Genomic DNA, 21,266 nt, shown 5'->3' with positions numbered 1-21,266 from the left:
ACCGACAAGTGATCCATCAACGACTTCCAAAGCGGTGAGAACTAACTACGCATAGGATCAAGGTTCCAACATTTATTTTGTGATGAACAAACAACTTATAACAAAACGGAATACAAAAAAGTCTAAACCGATCAACAGCACGAATTTACGTAGACCTCGACACACACCGATACTCAAACATATATTTCTTCGACATGTTTCATGGTAGAGTAGTCGTTACAGTGCTGCTCGGCTGTCTTAACTGGGAACAATGTTTGAATGTAGTGCTGGATCGCATAGTACACGAACTTATACTGGGCTTCTGTTTGCACCATGCCGCATCGTTGTGATCGCACCATTTGTATGGTACGCTGAATATCGATTTCGGTGTTCAGCCCGTTACGGATTATTTGATCGATTAGTATGTCGATGACAATGAACGTGCCAGTTCGTCCAATGCCAGCGGAACAGTGAACGCATATCGGTCCCTAATGATAAACGAAACACGAAATCAATGAGAAAGATCAATTGACCGAAAATTGATTGTCGTACCGGTGTTACGCCGTTGACCGAAACTTCGACCTGTCTAGCATTGACGTCGTGCAGGAAATTCAGCACACATCCTATAAATCAAAATTATCGATTAGAGTTGTCGAAAAATCATTCAATAAAATTCATGTGAACATACCTGGATCACCGGGAACACCGTGATCGGGCCACGCAGTAAAGTGGTACTGATAGATGCGTCGTTCTTCCATACTCTTCCAGGAGAATGAAAATTCACGCAACGTATAATCATCGGTCGAACTTTCATTCAAACAGGTCAGTGTCGCTGAACCCCATTCACTTGTTTCGCCCTCATCCGGCCAGTATTTCGCACACTTTTCTTTGCCGCGTTCCAGCTCTTTGGTAGTCATTACAATCACACGCGTATTCTCCTGCCAGATCATGTTCCAAAAATCGGCTATCGTATTCAGCAAACATCCCTGCGTTGCAATATATTTCTTTGGCGCACTGTTTTCCTCTTTGTTGTCGGACAAATTGATGATCAATCGGGTCGATATGGTCGAATCGGATCGCTTCACCTTGTCGCATTTATGGCAGGCGGTAGACGGTGATGTTGCTGCTTTCATGGCACATTGGACACAGGTTTTGTTTAACATTTTACAATTTTGGCATAATTTTTGTTGCTGAGTGGCTGTACAGCCAGAGCACGACTGAATGGAAATGTTTTCGACCGAGGATGTTCGATCACACTGTTCGGTATCGATTGCTTGACGAATGTAATTTGCATTTATGTACTCGGAACCGGGTACGGTTGTGTCGACGTCCTTCAATTTGACCCGTGTGTGATCAACTGTAGAATTTGGAAAATTACGAAAATTATTTGTTTGCAGGGATGATGGGGACTATAGTGCTACTCACTCGGTAGTATATTTTTGTAGCGATTTTTATATCGATTCTCCATTTTTTGTCCTTCACGACGGGAGAATGTGTTGCGGTACTCACGTTGTTGCAGAGTTTCGAATTCTTTCCAAAAGCCGTTCTGTAGGAAAATTGATTGAATTTTAGCGGAGGTGATAAATGACAGAAATTTGTTAAAAGAATGAGCTACAATTCAACGATTAATGAACGATAAAAAAGAGACGGACTAAGAACAGAACTCAGTGCCGCCTGTTCCATATGGACACTTTGCGCAAGTGCCCAATGAATTGGCCCTGGGGTCACAAAAAACGGTTTTTTAGTCAACTACGACATGTACGTACATTTGTGCAAAGTATATAAACACTGAAGGTAACGCAAATCTGCAAGAACACACGGACTCCTACTTTCGGGTGAATATTGTTTTTATAATGTTGGACACAAGTCATATTCACTTTATTAGGTTGCAACACATGCCAAAACTCAATACTAAACAACACACTTCCACCAACATTATCACACCAAACGTCACGGATGCAATATAACAAATCTTATATTCACCCGGAATATTGGGGTCCGTATTTCTTGCTATTCCCTGAGGATTTGCGTTACCTTCAGTATGTATATTTACCTTGCATTTGTGGACCAAAATGAATATTTAGATCACAAACATGAGTGGCGCAAAATTTAAATCTTGTACTTGTCTCCGAAAAATCTAAAAGGTGGTAACTTTACGAAATCGTGTTCGATGCCACAAAATTGCTATGCCTTCAAACAATCCAATATATTCATGTGACTCAGCTCGAATTAGTGGGTAATTGCAATTGAAAATTTGCTAGTTGTTGCACTCATTATACAACAAACTGTTAACATTGTTGAGTCATACCATTGAGGTTCGATTGTCGGAAGACTGATAAATTGAAATTTTTAAGAAGATTCCTTGAATACGAAATATAAACTAAGGAATTTCTACGATGCAGTTCCGTTACTGTGCATTCAGTGCAACGACGAAAACAATTTTAATGACTGAATTGAATAATGTGTATTCCACACGAATGTGGTGAGCATTGACATTGAATTTTAAATCAAGACGATATGTCAATGCATTAATGAGCGCGCGCACACACATTGTGTAAAGACATGATGATTGTGCAACACGCAAATTTCACCTTGAATTTATTGTATTTTGGCATTTCATTAATCATTTACCTGTCCATAGCCCTGACCACCGTTCTCTTTCTGAAGCTGTTCCACACGACCGTTGATACCAGCTGCCGTCATTTGCGTAGCACTGAATGCTTCGTTCAGACGCACTACGGTACCGCATGTCTCAATCATCGGATTGCGCTTATAATGCTCGATCAATTCGCATAGGGTGGTAAATTTCTCGCCGACGCCCACATCGTATTTACTATCCTGCCAGCGGATCATGACGTGTGTAACTTTGTCGTCGTCAGTGCGAACGGATAGAACGAAATCACCGGGTTTACTTTGCGATTCACGAACTAGAAATGATCCATTTCGGCCGCGTTCTAGGATTAATTTTTCGGCTTCTTTGCCAGATATGTTGCCATGGAACCATCTGTTGGAACAATGCGAGAATAGTTTGTTCAGATTTTTCGTTGTTGTGATTGAAATAAAACAAAAAGTTGGAAAATGCTTAAATTATCGCTTAGAATTACTGAGAGCGAACAAATGCAGACGTATCGCTTCAAAGTCTGATATCGTACTAACAAAGTCATTCAACACACACCGTGTAGGTATTATAATGCATCACAATTGTATCGCAATGAAATGCTTAAAATCGCATCATCGTATCAATCATGAACGAATGCGAAATATATGTCGTATGTGTGTTACTGCTGCCATACACAGAGATGCATTAATTTTATGAATAGATTCAACGTAGGTGTCGTAATTAATGCGGTTGATGGTGATTAGCAAAAAAAAAAATCTCAAATACAGAAACGAAACTCATGCTGATTGTCAGAACATTGGGAAAAAAATTAATGGAAAGATCTGATGCACTGGTGTTATGTAATGAGATTTTGGTGCCAGTTTTAACTGAGACGTTAGTAATTGTAGATTTGCGTCCTTGTTCGGAACTGTTTATTTTGACAAGTGTGGCGCTTGCAGCTCGAGCCGAAGTCGATGGATGCAACCACATAAGAGAAATAACAGAATTTCAAACAGCTATGTAAGTTATTTTACGTGTTACGGCATGTTTCATTTTCATTTACGAGGTTCCAAGTTGTTATTTGACAAGTAGGGAATACAGCCCTCCCCTTCGGGTCGGTCTGTAACACTCCACTTATCAAATACACAACTTGGAACCTCGGAAGTAATATACTATTACTCACAAAATCCCCGGGAAATGTGTTTTAACGCTCATGTCAATGACTCATTTGACTCATTTCCCGGAGGCTTAGCGAGTAAAGGTTTCATTACTTCATTACTTCACTGACATGAGCGTTAAAACTCATTTCCCAATAGTAAAATAACTTGCGAAATTGTGTGGAACTTTGCATTTTTCCTTGTGTGGCCGCATCCCTCGCCTTCGAGCTCGAGCTGCAAACGCCAAACTTGGCAAAATAAAAAAATTCCAAACAAGGACATAATCTGCTATTGTAGCTTGAGATATTCAATTTACAATCGCATTACTATCCGATGAGGCGAGACTCCCATCCCTCGACACTATCCCTCAACTTTTTGTTAATCGGTCCAATAAAATTACTTTTTTTTTGCATCAGCGCCACCTCGCTCATATGATGATTCATGATTAAGTCTTTCGTATGAAACTTATCTCTCACAAAATCCCATTCAGCTCTGTCTGTGTTCGACGCCATTCAATAAATCAATACGAAAAACATCGAGTCACTGTAACAATTCACTGACAACAGCGAGCAAAATAAGGTAAATACAAGATCCTTGAGGGTCATCCAAATTGAATTACGTTTATGAGACTTGTGCGTTTTGGAGAAGTTTAACATTATTATTGACTTGATTGAAGAAAAATGTGACTATCAACTGTGTAGTTACAAGTGTTTTTGTTGTGGAAAAAGACAGTTGTTCCATTAAAGTTAGACTTTTTATTTGAACTCGTGGTATCAAAGTACGATTACCATGTTGTGCATATTGTCCTGGAACATTTTTATTGTAAAAAGACTAGTATAGTAGCTATTAGATACAAGCCCGCAATTATTGGCACCAGACTAATTGGCGTTTGTTCCTCATATTCATTCAATTTTATAGACTGTGCGCATAATGTTCAGCATGCTTTTGCGTATAATATTTGTAATTCAGCAAAAAAAAGGCACCAATTATGCAACGTAACAGTGTATGAAGCGTTTTTTCCTCTCTCTGAATTGTTCAAAATAAATTGCGTTCTCGTGCGAATTAAGTGAATCATTCAAGTTTGCTAATGATATATGATTTAGCATCGAATTAGAATTGATTAGAATTAAAATGGACTCTCAGGTTCGATACGGTGTCGATTTGATTAACATTGTAATTAGTGGAAATGATAAACATTTTGGAGAGTAAAAGAATAGAGTTTCGCCAATTAGCCACATTTCTATCACTTCTTTTTTTAAACATTTCTTTGCCTCTTTAGATGAGCTCAGAGTTGATAATTGTCATTACTCGTGGACCTGGAAAAACCGAGGTCCAAAATAGAATAAAAAAAATGGAAATAAGAGTGAACCAGTCGCGAATAATCAATTTTGCCTTATCGCACACATGTCCAAACCATTGACAATGTGCCTAGTTCAATATTCAAATTTAAAAGCATCGACTGTATGAGTTCGGAATGATTTTTTTACTTTTCAATACCAGCAAAGTTTTCAACACGATAAAACATCTACAATCAGCGAAACCATACGATCGGATGTAGTTCCATGTTCTAAAATGGACCTGACCGGCTCATTCGCTTGAAATATTAATTAGAAGAACGTGCCAAAAATGGCATGCAGTTATTTTGAATATAGTAATGCAATAAATAACAAACTCAACTGCCGACATAAGCCAGCGATTCATAAACTGCAATTCCGACGCGGTATGATAAATAAAATTTCTGGGTAATAAAACCGAGCTGAGACTTTGTAACAACACACATTCCAAAAGAGTTTAATTGTAAAAAAAAGTCTTTATCTTAGGGGTCATTCATAAATGACGAAATGTACACTGTACGTCGCATACATTCATTTTTAAACCCGTTTCCATCTACGTCTCATAATTTTCCCATAATTATTACATTTTGTTACGCTTGGGTCACCTCCCCTTCCCCGTTTAATTTTGCGTTGTTTATGAATGGCTCCTGCTTTTTCACCTGTTATTAATATTTTTTTTGAATTCAAGAAACTCGTTTAACTTCTGTGTCTGATATTGTCTTGTTATTTCGTTGAATGTGAGTGTCAGAAAAATTGGATGATATAATCCTCATTCCAATACATCAAATACTTGTACAATGAGACACTTGTTTAATTAAATAATTTACATTTTTTACGCACTGCGAAAAAATGAGTTGAACGTGTGTATTAAAACAGAATACGATTTGGCTTTAAAAAAAGAACAGAAGGTTGACAAACCCAATATCTGTAGAGGATACGTGGATACGTTATCGATTTTGAATCGAAAAAGATTGCGTTCAAGAAATAATAGTTGATCCATTCCTTTGTTTAAAAGTGCTATTATTATCCTAACGTCCATGTAAAAAGAAAAGTTTAGGATTTAAGATTTAGTGTGATCTACAAGAGCTTTTTTGTATAGGACATTTTATGGAACAGATTGAATTTGAGCAAGGAACGAATGAATGGCGAAGGTGTCGGAGAATCTGGTCACACAAAGTTTTTCTAGCCCTGTCATCAACTTAATGTCTCCTTCTCGGTCTCCTTTTACTAAATTTTGGTAACGAAAAATCGTGTGCGAGTTCACCCTTTATGTAGTAGAAAAGTGTGTTGTTTTTGCACTGTGTGCCAGATTCCCCGTCCCCAATTGTACCCAATTGTCTGATCCCATTCGACAAAAAAAAAAATTGTCTTGAACTCAATGCACTCTCTTCATCAACCAATTCCTCAAAAACAATGTGAAAAATTGAGGTACCAGACAAATTACAGAATTAAATTTCAGTTGGAAAATTCTTGGAACGACGAGAGACAGTTGCGCATTTTCACGCTGTGATGCGTAGAACAATTTTTTCTTCTCAGAATTTCGTTGCCTATCCAACAAAAATAAACTACAGAAAAAGTCGTCAGGCGTTTACAGCCACCAAAGAAGATACCGTCACAAATTCTTTCAACACAAATATGATTCGAATGAATGGTTTTGTCTCCCAATAAAACCGAGTCGTAAAATATTCGATAAAAATTTGTTTATCGATTCAAACAAAATGGAAAACAAATATGATCATCAAAAATACACCGAAGACGATCGTCAAACAAACTAGGAACAAATATGCCATCAATTCAATATGTATCGCACTGGATCAAGGAGTTTGAAAATATTTATTGATTTTTGTTGTTGTTAAAAAACGACGACAATGCCAACAAACTTTGAAGGTCTTTCTGAAAAGACTTAATGAAATACAATCCACAATCAACAACTTCGTTTAACAGACTGTTGATTTTGGGGGCTTGTCCATGTTCAAGTTATTTAGCAACTTTTTTTTTGTAAAAACATTTTCTCGGAAGAACAATCCTAATAAACACATTTTACTCAAATTGCTAATTGAAGCTAATGATGAAACCTTAATCGAAATTAGCCGTGATTTTGGTCGAAACAAACAGTAACGACAGTGATAATCTCTCGGTGAATAAAATTCGCTTGTTTGATTAAAGAGAACTTTTGAATCAAACCGAATTATGTGTTAACTGGTAAGGGGCCATTCGCAGATTACGTAAGTTCTACATGGGGGAGAGTCTCTGACAAAAATGTAACAGAATGCTATAAAGTCAAGGAAAACACATTGTTTGGCTTAGACAAATTATTTTTAAGTAAAGACCAAGTTAGTCTTTTCTTGTTACAAATTCGCCATTTCCCGCAACTCCAAGTGAAATTACATGCGTTATTTTTGAATGGTCCCTAAGAAAAACAGTTCAAGTGAATTGCACTTAACAATTTCGATAAACAAAGCCCATTTGGTCATTGACTTGCATTCGGTTGTTTATACTTTGTCGGCAATTTTTTTGATGGGATATAAAAAGACAATGCGTGCCAATGTCCAACGAAATTGTATTTTTCCACAGAGTTCGTGAAAGCTTCATAAATTGCAAATGATTTAAAACAAAATTGTTTCGTTACTCGAATCTAGTCAGAAATACGAATCGAAATTAAAATAGCTGATCTGGACACCTATCGATAAGCCGGTTCCTACCGGTTATACCTTCTTCCGCAATGAAGAATTGGAAGAATTATAATGGTGAACGATAAGTAGATATTGTCACCGCTGTGTATTTGCTCAAAAAGAAGTGTTTTGTTATACTGGTGTAATCTTAGCACCTCCTGATATAACCCAGTACAAAATACCAAATTATTTAAGCCTTGAATTCTAAGCCCTACATTGCTTGAATCATATGCTTTAAATCCTATGGAAATAGCAAGGTCGCGTAAAGATGTTTTTGTTTATCGCTTGTTTTTTAACACTTACAAACAACACAAACGTGTAAAAAAGTCTTCATAGGAATATTACAACTACTTTAAATATAAAATCGTAAACACTTTATCGACAAAGCCACAAAATAATTAATTTTTTTTTATCGATAGAACATGTAACACACCGTCGTGAAATTATAATACCGCATGTGTGTATTATCGTATGTACCATAAATGTATGAACTTACGTGTAAAATAGCAAAGTGTTTCGTAGTTCAGCTATAGCTGTTGATAAAATGATATCAGGCGTTGATGTTAACACGTTCGTCGAAGATGTATTATTGTCATTTTCATCATCGGAAACTGAGTCTAAGCGTCTGTGCCGTGTCGATTTGTTATTATTTTCCTTTGTCACCTTCTGCAAATAATTGACGGTGCCAATGGTGTTCGTGAATTTGTTCATGTATTTTTTGAACATTTTGGAATGAAAATTTTGACTGTGTTTTTCACTTGAGTTTAATGATAATTAATCCGATGGTTATACTCGGAGCTTAATTTACACACTTCTTGGTTGATATTTTCAAACTGATTTTATTCAACTCTTCTACAGCAATCGAAATACTTTGGTAGAAAAATGTTCCAGACATATTGTAAACGAAAATGATTTTCTTAAAAAAAAAACTTTTCCACAAAAAAAAACTTTAACTTTCAATCAATCAATTCAATTGTTTCTTCAAACTGTACACTTTTTACGCGTTCACTAAATATATTCACGCTTTGTATTGTACAAGTGTACCTAATAATGTTTACTAAAACAAAAAAATTTAACTTAACATCCAACACGTTGTATAAATAATACTTTTTTTATCTGCGTTTCACACAGAGCAAATTTATTATTTGTTTATGATGCGAACTGTCTGATTGAACTAAACTCAATTACCTGCTCGTTGAGACATTTTATCAAACTAAAAACTTAGCATAAACGAAACAGACGACAGTGCGAAATAAAAATATGGAATTGTTGTTGAATGGAAAGAGCTTTAGTGCGGAGAGAAAGAGCGAACGTAAAAACGAGACAGCAGACATCTGAATTGTGACTCTCATTAATAATTTAAAAATAATTTTTTTTCTCTAGGTTTTTTTGTGTGTTTGCGCCCGCTGAAATTTTGTTGATCACACGTATGCCGAAAACTTTTTTTTGCGAAATTTTCACTATTCTTTTTAGTATTTAAGTCAAATGATGTAATGTCGGCAAAGAAATTTGGCTCATTATATCTTTAGAGGTTTAGAAAGCCTAGTTTATTTTTGAAGAAATTACAATTCCATGGCGGTAAACGTTTAATGTTCTTAGGGTACAGAATATATAAAGGAAATGATGAGAATGCACCAAATTTGTACTGTACCTTTAGGGCAATGAATGCAGAAAACAACAGTAAGATTCCACGAACATACGTCACGTGGATGACACGATTCATAGAAACTCGTTATATAAAATTTACGCATTTAATAGTAGTTTTATCTGCTCTGCACAGAACTAAGCTTCTGTGTACTTTCAGGGCATTCTTCGGTCAATTCGCACTGGTAGTATCGCTCGCATTTCCACACTCAGTATTTAGCCAAATATACGTGGTATTCATCCCAATGTACAGGATATCGTTCATTGAATTTACCTGTATTTCCTCGGAAATTTTCCTTGAATTATGTTTGGTAAAACATTTTTCCAAATTGTGCCGAGTTTTCCGACATTTTCCAGAATTTTTCCATTTTTTTTTTCGTTGAAAATCAAGAAAATTCTAGGAAAATGTTTTCCCAAAAATATAGCTTCTACATTTACCCGAATCGTTTAACCTTTGAAATCTCACGTACCAGCAGAAACAAGGAAATTTCAGCATAATCCATACATACAATCAAAACTGTTTATACTGTCGAAGCTGCTTCTCGCTAGACATGTTCGGTAATTCATTCGATTGACAAAATGTCGATTATTTTCTAAGAATCGATTATCGATATTTTCAAAAACGATTGATATCGACTGACAAACGGTAAATATTGACTGATAACAATAGGCAACACAGGTCATGTACACGGTTGTTGACATAGTGCGTCACACACAGTCAAAAAAAAAATGTCTGGTCTGAACCACAGATAGGTGATCGAGACCAATGGAGTTGTTATTTGAACTCAGGAGGTCCGAATACCACACCAACGGCCGACTGGATCGGTGCACTTTCATTGTCATATATTCGAGTGGGTTACCTCTCCACACAGACGTCACTGGTACGAACGGAGGTATGTTACATATTCAGGGCACCAAGACCTATCCAATGCTCTATGTCACCAACCGTATACATGACATTCTAACTAGTTGAGCAAAATGCTGAGATTTTGTTTAGTGAACTAATCTCGACTGTACACTTAGAAAACCATTTCTATTTACTTTTATCCCTCAAAAACAACATCTTGCCCTGAAAAGATGCCATTCTCACTCACGGTCACTTTGCGGCTGTTTGTTTACGATGCGCCGTAAACCGATAAACGATTTTGGATAAAAAATTAATTATGCAAAGAATTGATTATTAACAAATGACGAATGAACGAGATCGACGTAGACACACGTTCAAAAAAGGCAATTTTATTCATTTCCACAAAATTTCTGTGAAATATTCGAAGGAACGGTTTTATGATTCTTAGTCACAGTCAATATGTGTCCGATGATCGTCGCCTTTTTTCAATAACAAAAATTATTCACACATATTTCGCAGTAACTGAATCGCATTTATTTTGTGAAGAGAGCACACACAAGTCCATTTCATCATTATCTCTTTTTAGAAGACTCTAGTCACTCTTATCAACAACGATGAACAAAATAAGTGATGAGTTCTTGCTAGTTGTCGTAATGTACTTATGTTAAATTAAATGAAGTAAAAGATTTGGCATTGAAACTAGGCGATGCTAAGAAACGAAGAAACATATTTCATGTTTAATATGAATAATAGAAATATGCTTATCGTCTGTAGTCTGTGCGTATGTTGTTTGTAAAAGGTAATTATTTAAATAAAACTTTTCAATGAAAAACAATCAATGAAAATGAGACACCGAAAATTCCTAGGAAAAAACCGATTGCATTTCAATTAATATCTGGGATTCCATACGACATACCTTCACAGGTTGATACAATCAATAATTAATCTGAATGGGAATAACAAGTGAAATGTTTTTTCGTTTTTTTTTTAAATTTGCGACGTTAATCGCTGCGATCATTCGCGTAAATTATAGGATTGAGTCTCGAAACACACAAAAACAAAAAGTAAATAAAATTAATGATCGCTTCAAATGAGAGCGTAGGCGTCTGCCTTTTTTTATTTAGAGCAATGCAAAAACTTATTTATGAATTATATAAAAATGTTCTCTCAAGACTTTATACTCATTACTTGAAGGCATTGTTTATGGATGTGCACGTGGTACCACTATTACAATCAATTCAATAGGAGAATTCGAACAAAAAAAGTTTTCATTTCAAAAGCCATTCATCAGCATCATGTGTAAATTCCATTCAAAGAGACTCGTATGTATACAAAGCGTAAACAAAACGTACATTTTTGAATAGAGGAAACAAAATTCACCTTTAACGACGACCAACGTGTTTTGGTTTTTGATATTACAGCCGATCATATCGTTCATATTCCAATCGATATTAATATCAAAACAGACACGCACACAAGCAGAATATGCAAAAATTTTCGATGATTATAACAAGTGTGATATATCAGCCTACGATCGCGTTTCTGATGGAGATTAGATCGTAACGATAGCATCGTTTAGTATTAATCCATGAAATGTTATCAGCAATTTATTTGTTAGGGAAAAAATTTCAAGAGAATAATTGGCACTTTGATGAACAGGAAATCATTATTCATAAACGAAGCAAAAATTGAAAAATTTCAAATTCAGATGAAGTCGAATTTATGTCGGTACTCCTGTTGTTTCCACATTATACAATTACGTATACACAACAAATTACTTGTTACAAATCAGCATACGTGACAAAATTTCGATGGCGATTATAATACTGATTTCCTGATGGAAGTTATAAACAGAAATTATCGGGACAATTAGTCGTGTAGATTCTTCAAATTTGCTCACATTAATACAAATGTTAGAACGAAATTTTCATTCATGTTCTATAACATCACATCTTGCCAAAAAAAGGCAAACAATTCAATTTCGGTGGTCTGTGATTTAGCACTTTTGTAATGATTGTGTATCAGTTGGATACATCGCACAAGACGATGGCGATGGACGTTTGTATATAAGACAATATAATTTCGTCGCTTCATTTGTAGCAGAAACAACCACATGAAAATCTTGTTTCGTATCGTCGTACACCTACAAGTTACACACAACATAACAATCAATATTCTACACTTTGATCACTAAATATTCGATATTGATTCGAAACTCAAAAGTTCAAACAATTAAAGCTGAGAAATGATAACACACAGTCAGCGATATCAGCGGTTTTTTCCATAGAATGTTTTTCTCTGTCGTTAAGATATAATTTGCATAAATTATCGGTCTACATTTTGAATATCTCTGTCAGATAACCGGAAACCCTATATGCAGTAAACAAAGTGAAAAATTTATTGAATTTGAGAAGTAGGAGTTTAAAAAAAAACTGGTCAATCACCCATTTATCATTTCTGATTTCTTTTTATTGGCCAGGTCAATTCTACGTCGCTCGTATTTTTTCTACGTTCTCCACCAATTCCATACAATAGAACAGAGATTAGATTCAATATTTCGTGGCTCTATAATTTTTGAAGTTACATTTTAAATGACAAACATTCGCCCACTCATTTATTCCATCTCCAAAATAATATTTTTTTCATCTCTCGAAGTAATCTCGGATTCGTTTTAGTTTTTATTGTTGATTGTTGTCTGTTTACTAAAAAAAAAATTCAATTTTCCCAAATCGAAATTCCTGGCTTCCCACATTTCATTACAAGACACGATGAACATACCAAAAACCCATATGACCATGACAATGAAATGAACGTACTGTAGCTAGATGGGTATACTATACTATGTAATACCGAATTTTAGCTTTGTGCGTATTAATTGGATTTATTGTTTTCTGTATTTTGTATACAAGAAATTATGTAAAAATAAAACAAGTGCCAGTGTGTCGTCTTGAACCAGTTCCGATTTCATTTTTGATAAATAAAAAGTTTTGTTGAAAAAGAAAATGTAAATTTCTGCTCAAGGATCATCATTCGAATTGTTTATTCTGGTTACACATCGATTCAGTTTGAATTATGATTATTGTTCATTTAGCATTGCTCGTCGATCACGCGTACGTAGTACATATGCATATATTCGGTACAAATGATCATTGAATAAAATCGTACGTGTTCCCGCTGAAACCAGGAAAACCCCGGTACGATTTATAAACATCAAATACAATGGTTTATATATCCGATGGACAAAACAAATTTAACACGACGCAAGGTAGACGTAGAGAAGGTGATGCAAGTCTCATATATTAAAGGATTCAACCGATATTCAACCTTCGAAAATGGAGGATAGAAGCTTCCACAAGTCATTTTTAATCACTCGACGTAAAACATTATTCTAAGCCAAAATGGGTTCTGTGGTAGCTCTAAAGTGCACGATTTTTTTTTTTAAAGTTGCATGAAGACAGGACAGTGACCAACATTCCCTATCAAAGCAGTGAGGCTGTCATCCGGCATCGATAACGACCTGAGGAATAAACAACAATAATCTCTGACTAATGCGGTCTTATTACAGTAAAAACAACATGTTCAAAGAATTGAAGTAAAATATTTGAAATAACTCTGGTGGAAATACTTAGATCAAATGAAGTAGTAGATCTGATAGTAAACTGCTGATATGCTTTGCTTGTCTAAGAAAGGTAAAGCTCGTAGAAAAACGTACTAGCTCACTGCCTTAAGCTGCGGTTAAAAGCAGCTGAAGCAATATGCGTCACAGATTTGGTTGGGGTTAACTTCACAATAATCAAATGTTTTAGTTGATTACAGGAAACGTCAGTGAAAAGACAGGAATTTTGCCAAAGTACTTCAAGCATGAGTGGTATTCTAAATAGGGTACTGAAACTTGGCAGTGTGTCATCTAACTGTAAACACTATAAAAGAAACCATTTCATACAAAATAGTACTCTGTTTGGCAGCTGCCGACTATGATCACTTTTGCTTGAAGTGCGTTGATTTCACCCGTGAGCCGTATACACAGTTTTGTTTGACGGCCACTGTAAATGTTTACGATCGATTGACTCCCCAACTGACTTCTATCCCCCATTGACATAAAATTGTATTGAAGGAATATCAAAGCATTGTGTTCATTAAGATTAACACGGAAAGTGTACAACGTGTCTGTTTGCTTTACTTCTCCCATTGTCAAATGTTAAATTACACAATACTATTCCTAAAACTCTGAAACATGTTTCTAAAGAATTAATTTTCCCATAAATTCTCTTGATTCTTTATTTTTAAATTAATCGACGACAATTAGCGTCTTGTCCACAATTCACAACATTTTTAAATAAAAATCAATTAAACACTTCAGTTGTTTCAGTTACAACGTGTTCTTTACTAGAAACAATTAAATTGTACAAATGTCGACAGAAAGTAAATTTTCCACGTTATTTTTTATCCATTCAAATATTTTTACTGTATTCGATCTGTTATCGCTAAATAGTTTCAACGATTTGATGTTGATTTCGATGCTTTTATTTGCACACATTAAGTCAGATTTGTTAACAGCAATTTGCACATGTAATAAGCCTACATTTAGCATAAATTATAGCTCTGCGCAGCTTAGGTAAATAGTAATACTGAAAGTATTTGTAAAAATTATGTGCGACTTAATTCAATTAAAATAAATGCAGACGTTGTTTACAGAGAATGAATGTTGCGAGAATGACTATATTCAGCGGTAAGTTCGACAGTTTGGTCTTCCATCAAAATGACTCGGGTTGGACTTCCATGTCAGACAGAATACAATTTGTGTAAATAAAATCTAGCCTACATTTAGGCGGATGTCACTTATCACATGGTATTTGCATAATTACAGGCGTTCGGAACCCAGTAGGGTAACATTACTAAGCCTGTTAAATATTCATTAAATCATAAATCAGCTAGAACCCGAACTAGACTTTTGTGACGATGAATTTGTGTACATAATGTCTAGCCTACATTTAGACGAGATTTCACTTATCAGAGATTGTTTGCATACCTCGAAGCGTTCGGAACCCATGAGGGTAACATTGCTAAACCTGTTCAACATTTATTAAACCTGAAATCATCTCGAAACTGACTTAAGATTTCGTAAATATAGAACGGGTTTGACCTAATTGAAACTGAAATGATATAAATGATCCTGAACCGGACCCGATTTACATTTCTCATTTCAGGTTCAGATTAGAACGCGGGCAGTTATGAGCATTAAATAAAAATTAAATCGACCCAATACGACACAAACAATGGTTGTCCTTTGCATCAATGAAAATGGTTAATTTACTTAAATAGTCTGTATTACTTAATTGTTTCCGTAAGACAAACAATTCTTTTCACCGTGGGTGAACTATCGCAGCAATTCTAGCTGTAAGCGCCGTTTACATTCATTGTTTTAATTTTGATATTTCTTGTTTACTGGAGCCCTGACAATTCAGAAGATTGGTCACGGTCGACTGAAGATGACATAGTGTAATCTAAGGTGAACGGTGGTGAACTCATTCCACAACCAAAGAAATAATTTCGTATTGTTGATTGCCACAAGTGACATTACATTTAAATAAATGAAAAAAACCAATAAAAATGTTTAATTATTTTATGCGGTTTGTAATGACCTTCAGAATGGGACGCGACAGTATTCAACTACACATTCAGTACATATAACACTCCACAAAAATTATTTTAATTTCTTTGCCAATAAAAAAGAAGCATTTTCGTTTTGTGCTAATTGGTATTCCAAATACACAAAATTTTTTTTTTTTTTTTATAAATGTGTATTAAGTGTTCGATGTCTCATGCTCATGTGCTGGTTGTTTGCAGCAATTTATTGCAGACTCGTACGTATTTAGGGTCGGGAAAGGTAGTACAGGTTTTTTTGTTGATGTGCTTCGTGTGTAAACGCATACAAATGTAACAGTCATTTACAGTTAACTAGGACGACGAAGGTAAGATGACTCAAATGCCGCTACTCAAAATAACTATAAATTATTTACTCGCAACACCTAATGAAAGTAATTCATTAAGTGATGACATTTGATGTACCTCTACTGACAAGAATTGAATGGAATTGAACGTAAATAGAGCGAATCCGGTAATTAGACGAGTTGCTCCGGTAATTGAGGTAATTAAACGGAATTGAAAGGAATTAGAAATTGATTTGCCACCCTTTTGGCCAGTGGTTTCCCCTCGGTCGCCTGTATGTAAGCAATGCGCTAATTTTGTCATGTTTCCAGCAGAGTATCAAACTTATCTAACTAAGAGAAAACCTGCTCTCGTCTGTGCAATAAAACATCGAAGTACACAGGACTTACTTTAGAGAATTTTAATTCTGAAAATTCTGAAATAATTTCGGAATTTTTTCAGAATTTTCGGAATTTTCAGAATTAAAATTCTCTAAAGTAAGCCCTGGAAGTACAAGGATCCGCACTCTTTAAAATTTATGCGATTGTTAAAAACTGTAGTTGGATTTATTGAGATTTTAAAGATTTATTTTGGGATTTACTCGGATATGAAAGATTTTCTTTATCCCTCGGGAAAAGTGTCGGTCATTTTAGGCTTTCACTAAGCCATGAATAAAAAAAATCAAATCAATGGTGTGATGTTCCTCGCATTGCTTGACATTAATCCTTGAGATGTGACTTAGCACTCTAGCCGAGGGGTGAATCACTTCCATTTAATCCATTTAATCCATTTAATCCATTTAATCCAAAAAAAAAATTTTAGTTTTACCGAAATAATTGGGCTATCCACCTGAAAAATTTGTAAACTAATTACGAAAATTAGATTTGCACGATCCCCAGGTCGTTTAAGTACTCGTGAGGTATAGGAAATTTTTTTTTGTTAAAAATGGTATTAAATTTATTTAATCCATTTAATCCACTTTACACCAAAAACTCCTAAAAGTGGATTTTTTCGCTTTTTAACATTGTAGTATGAGTTGTAGTACGTGGTTCGATCAAAATTAACTATTTTTAAGACTTTTACAGTATTTGGTAAAATGAACTTTTTTCCTATTTAATCCGAGGGGTAACTCACTTCTAGATTAAATGGATTAAATGGATTAAATGGTATTAAATGGATTTAATGGATTAAATGGATTAAATGGATTTAATGGATTAAATGGAATAAAAATTGGATTAAATGGATTAAATACGAAAAAACTTCATTTTACAAAATACTGTAAAAGTCTTAAAAATTGTTGATTTTGATCGAACCACGTACTACAACTCATCCTACAATGTTAAAAAGCGAAAAAAATCCACTTTTAGGAGTTTTTGGTGTAAAGTGGATTAAATGGATTAAATGGATTAAATAAATTTAATACCATTTTTAACAAAAAAAAAAATTCCTTTACCTCACGAGTACTTAAACGAGCTGGTGATCGTGCAAATCTATTTTTCGCAATTACTTTACAAATTTTTCAGGTGGGTAGCCTAATTATTTCAGTAAAACTAAAAAAAATTTTTTGGATTAAATGGATTAAATGGATTAAATGGATTAAATGGATTAAATGGATTAAATGGATTTAATGGATTTAATGGATTAAATGGATTAAATGGAAGTGCGTCACCCCTCGATTTAATCCATTTAATCCAATTTTTATTCCATTTAATCCATTAAATCCATTTAATCCATTAAATCCATTTAATACCATTTAATCCATTTAATCCATTTAATCTAGAAGTGAGTCACCACTCGACTCTAGCAAACTAGCAAAGTATTATCACTAAAGAACTTCAAAGGAATTGAGAATATTGAGGGCTACTCAAGGATATCTACGGGCGTTCTGTTTTACAAAAAAGCACACAAGACCAATAAAATAAAACTACAAGTTCCCCGTTGACTATTATATACACATCACGAATCGATGTAACTTTTTTTTCTTCTCATTTCAATATTACGCTTTATTTCTGTTGCTTTTTTTTGTTGTATTTATAATATTCGATAAATTTATGGCAGGTGCTAACATTTAATTAAATGATGCTTAACGTCGCACTATACCATTTCTTTAGTGAAATTCCAAAGACGTAAATTTGCCAACATTTCGGATTTTATTTACTTTTTCACATCATCGTCAATTCCAGGATGAATTTGGCGTTCTTGTTAGCATATATGAATTATGACAAGTTATTAATTACGAGAACAGTTTGTACGCCATCTCACTTGTTGGACAAGTCAGGGCAAATTTTGCATCTGAAACTTGGCAGCTCTTTTTCCAGATAACAGTTCACTAAGAGGGATCGATCACTAATTTATTTCATTGCCACATTTATCATGTTGTCTATAAAGGTATGATGTTTGCGGTTGATTTGTTTCAATTAATTCCAGTTTGAAATCTCATTTAAAACAAACCGCAGACAACAAAAGCAACGAAATCGCCGAGTTTATAACAATCAGTACGTAGATATCCGACAATTCGAGATAAGAACTTCATTTTTGTTGTTGTAAAAAGATTAAAATTTTCAATTTCAGCAAAATAATTTCTCCTAGTCAGGTACCTCTTTATGTATATCAGTTTGAGAGATCGTAAGCTAATTAGTTCTCTTATTAATCGTAAGCCTATGTGTGTATTAATAAGTCATGTCCATTATGATAATCTGTTTGCTGTTCAGATGCGATGAGCATTATTTAGTAATTCAGTACGAATGTGTGCGATATGTTGGTGCCGCATTTAATACAACGAACTGATTGAATTTATTGAACGAAATTGAGATTAAGTGCTGTATTAACATAAACAAATATCCAATAGAATGGGCATGTGAGATGCTAACGTTTTAGAGGAAAACGAAAGTTTGAAGAGATCGTGCAAGAATTTCGTACGAACAAAAGGTGAGACAAAGCTTCTGAGGCCCTGAGGTGAGACCTACGCTTGACGAAATATATTGTTACATTCACAGCATATTCGGCATGACAGAGACAGTAAAAGGTGCAAACAATATATCCACATCTTTAGATGATGACCGTCCAGAAAATCCATCTCCACCTCCAACCGTCGGACAACGAATTATTCGACTACCGCGTCTACTAATCAAAATCCTGTTTCCGTCGACAATTTTTGCCAGTTTCTTCGTTTCATCAATCATTCCGTCAATGGCAAACAGTTTAATTCCCATGTTTTTCGCCGGAAACATTGCAGCAGCTGAATCTCTCGCCGTTACGTCTCAATTCATGTTTATCAACATTGTGCTGAAAGTGATACACGAAGGAGTGGGCAACAGTCTGTTTCACTTTGTCGGTGCTCACTACGAACGTAATAAACCATTGGCGATATCAGCGTTTAATTTGTCGCTACTTGTTTTGCTTATCGCTGGAATGACACTCACTGTGATGATACTGTTGTTCACTCCGCAATTCGTGAAACTGATCGATACGCCCGCATCAATATCCGATGCCACAAAGCATTACTTTTACACTAGTGCGCTCAGTTTTATTCCAGCACTTTTTACCACTGCTTTTACTAACTATCTCTTCATTTCTACAAGTAAGTGGCTAGCCCTCGCGCAAGTTGTTATCGTTTTAGTCTCATTTTCAATCAACTTTTTCACATTCGGACGGCAATCGATTTCACTTCATTGGAGTGTTGATAAACTTGGTATTTATAATGTCGTACAAAGTACCGCAACAATGCTGGTGAGCGTCGGCTTTGTTCTATTGACGGAGAAGATGGGACCGATTGCCTTTTTCATGAAAACATCGTTCATAAAAGATTTGAAAACGAATTTTAGAGAATTCTTCAGCGTTTCGTGGGGCAATTTTGCCGATTCGATCGTAAGGAATTTCTTTTATTTTTTCGTCACCCTCAAATTCATCAACCATTTGGGCAAAGATATATCAGGCGCCTGGAATCTCTTCAACAGTATCATTTGGGGAATCATTTTACTACCAGCATTCGCAGTGGCAAACCTTATCCGAGTGCAAATCGGTCATCAATGTTCGAAATCAACGATTAAGGAAGTGATAAGGGAAAGCGGAATCTGTCTGCTGGCTTGGATGATCGTTATGATCATAGTGACGGGAACTGTATGGTCAACTTTGGCATCATTTTTTAGCAAATCTAATCAGAAAATTGCTTTGATCTCGGAAAATATGTTACACGACATGGGTTGGGTGTTTGTCATATTTGCATACAATAATGCTGTGAATAGCTTCTTCATGGCTACAGGCAAAGCTCAGTACATTTTCTATCAAAGCTTGGCTGCAAATTTAATTGTCTATTTGCTGCCGTGGATTCTGAACCTTTTTGATATTCTAACGCCGACCTACTGGCTGATAATGGGTTTGTATATCGCTGGAATGTTAATAAGTTGTTGTTTAACGAGTTATTTTGGTGTAATTGTCTGGAAACTCTATTCGGATGATCAGTTAAAAGAAGAGAATAAAATTGTAAAAAACCCTTGATAACAACAATCGTCTTTGGATTTGGTTTTGTCTTGGTTTTGCAGGCTAGATTTCAAGATTTTGTGGGCAAATCGCAAGAAAATTTATTCAATCTCAATTTCTACAAGACAGAACTAAAAAATACTTAATTCAATACAGTCAGAGGCTGAGGTATGTAAAATGAAGATTAAAACGAGAAAGTCCCCATTTCCAGTGGAATAATAAAATGAAAGTGCTGAGCAAAATTGATCGATAGCGTCAATAGTTTCACTGGATTTTAGTTTCTGTGCGACAATCAGTGAAGATCAGTGAACATACATTAGGACCAGCAATATCCACTAGGCTGTTCCTTGAGGGCATATCAACATTGCTGCACAATTTCGCAACAAACCAAGCCGCTAATGTCACAAAACGCACAGCGAGTCTTCAGGCAAAACACTGGACAGAAGATGTAATTCGACTGCCTAGTGTCTAAAATCTAACGAGCTGTAAATAAAGCACAACGCTAAAATAGGGGTCGATCAGAGGAACTCTGAAGTAGAAGAGAAGCAAAAATCACGTCCTAAGACGTACGTCGCTTTGGGCCGAGACAAGGAGGCTGCTGAAGATAAGTTGCTTAGTGAATGTGTT

At 35.3% G+C, this 21,266-nt stretch overlaps 2 protein-coding genes across 3 annotated transcripts; one reads left to right on the top strand and one right to left on the bottom strand.

Annotated features, from left to right (window-relative positions):
- Positions 1–57: 57 nt before the first annotated feature.
- On the bottom strand, positions 58–8,923 carry LOC119069011 (tyrosine-protein phosphatase corkscrew-like). Its single transcript, XM_037172888.1, has 6 exons — positions 8,238–8,923; positions 2,611–2,983; positions 1,405–1,525; positions 668–1,336; positions 532–602; positions 58–467 (listed from the first exon to the last, which is right to left on the bottom strand). The coding sequence occupies exons 1-6, from the start codon at positions 8,465–8,467 to the stop codon at positions 174–176; spliced, it is 1,758 nt and encodes a 585-aa protein (XP_037028783.1). The 5' UTR covers positions 8,468–8,923; the 3' UTR covers positions 58–173.
- Positions 8,924–11,933: 3,010 nt separating this feature from the next.
- Positions 11,934–20,660, top strand: LOC119069098. Of its 2 annotated transcripts, none has more exons than XM_037173000.1 (2): positions 11,934–11,945; positions 19,228–20,660. In XM_037173000.1, exon 2 carries the CDS (start codon positions 19,350–19,352, stop codon positions 20,655–20,657), a length of 1,308 nt encoding a protein of 435 aa, XP_037028895.1. In that variant the 5' UTR covers positions 11,934–11,945; positions 19,228–19,349; the 3' UTR covers positions 20,658–20,660. The 2 variants fall into 2 exon arrangements, with proteins under 2 accessions (XP_037028895.1, XP_037028888.1); XM_037172993.1 differs by lacking the exon at positions 11,934–11,945 and adding an exon at positions 18,757–19,088 and having other exon boundaries at positions 19,157–20,660.
- Positions 20,661–21,266: the final 606 nt, after the last annotated feature.

Source organism: Bradysia coprophila, chromosome II, assembly GCF_014529535.1.
Source record: "Bradysia coprophila strain Holo2 chromosome II, BU_Bcop_v1, whole genome shotgun sequence".
NCBI lineage: Eukaryota > Metazoa > Arthropoda > Insecta > Diptera > Sciaridae > Bradysia > Bradysia coprophila.
This window is presented reverse-complemented; position numbering and strand designations above follow the sequence as displayed.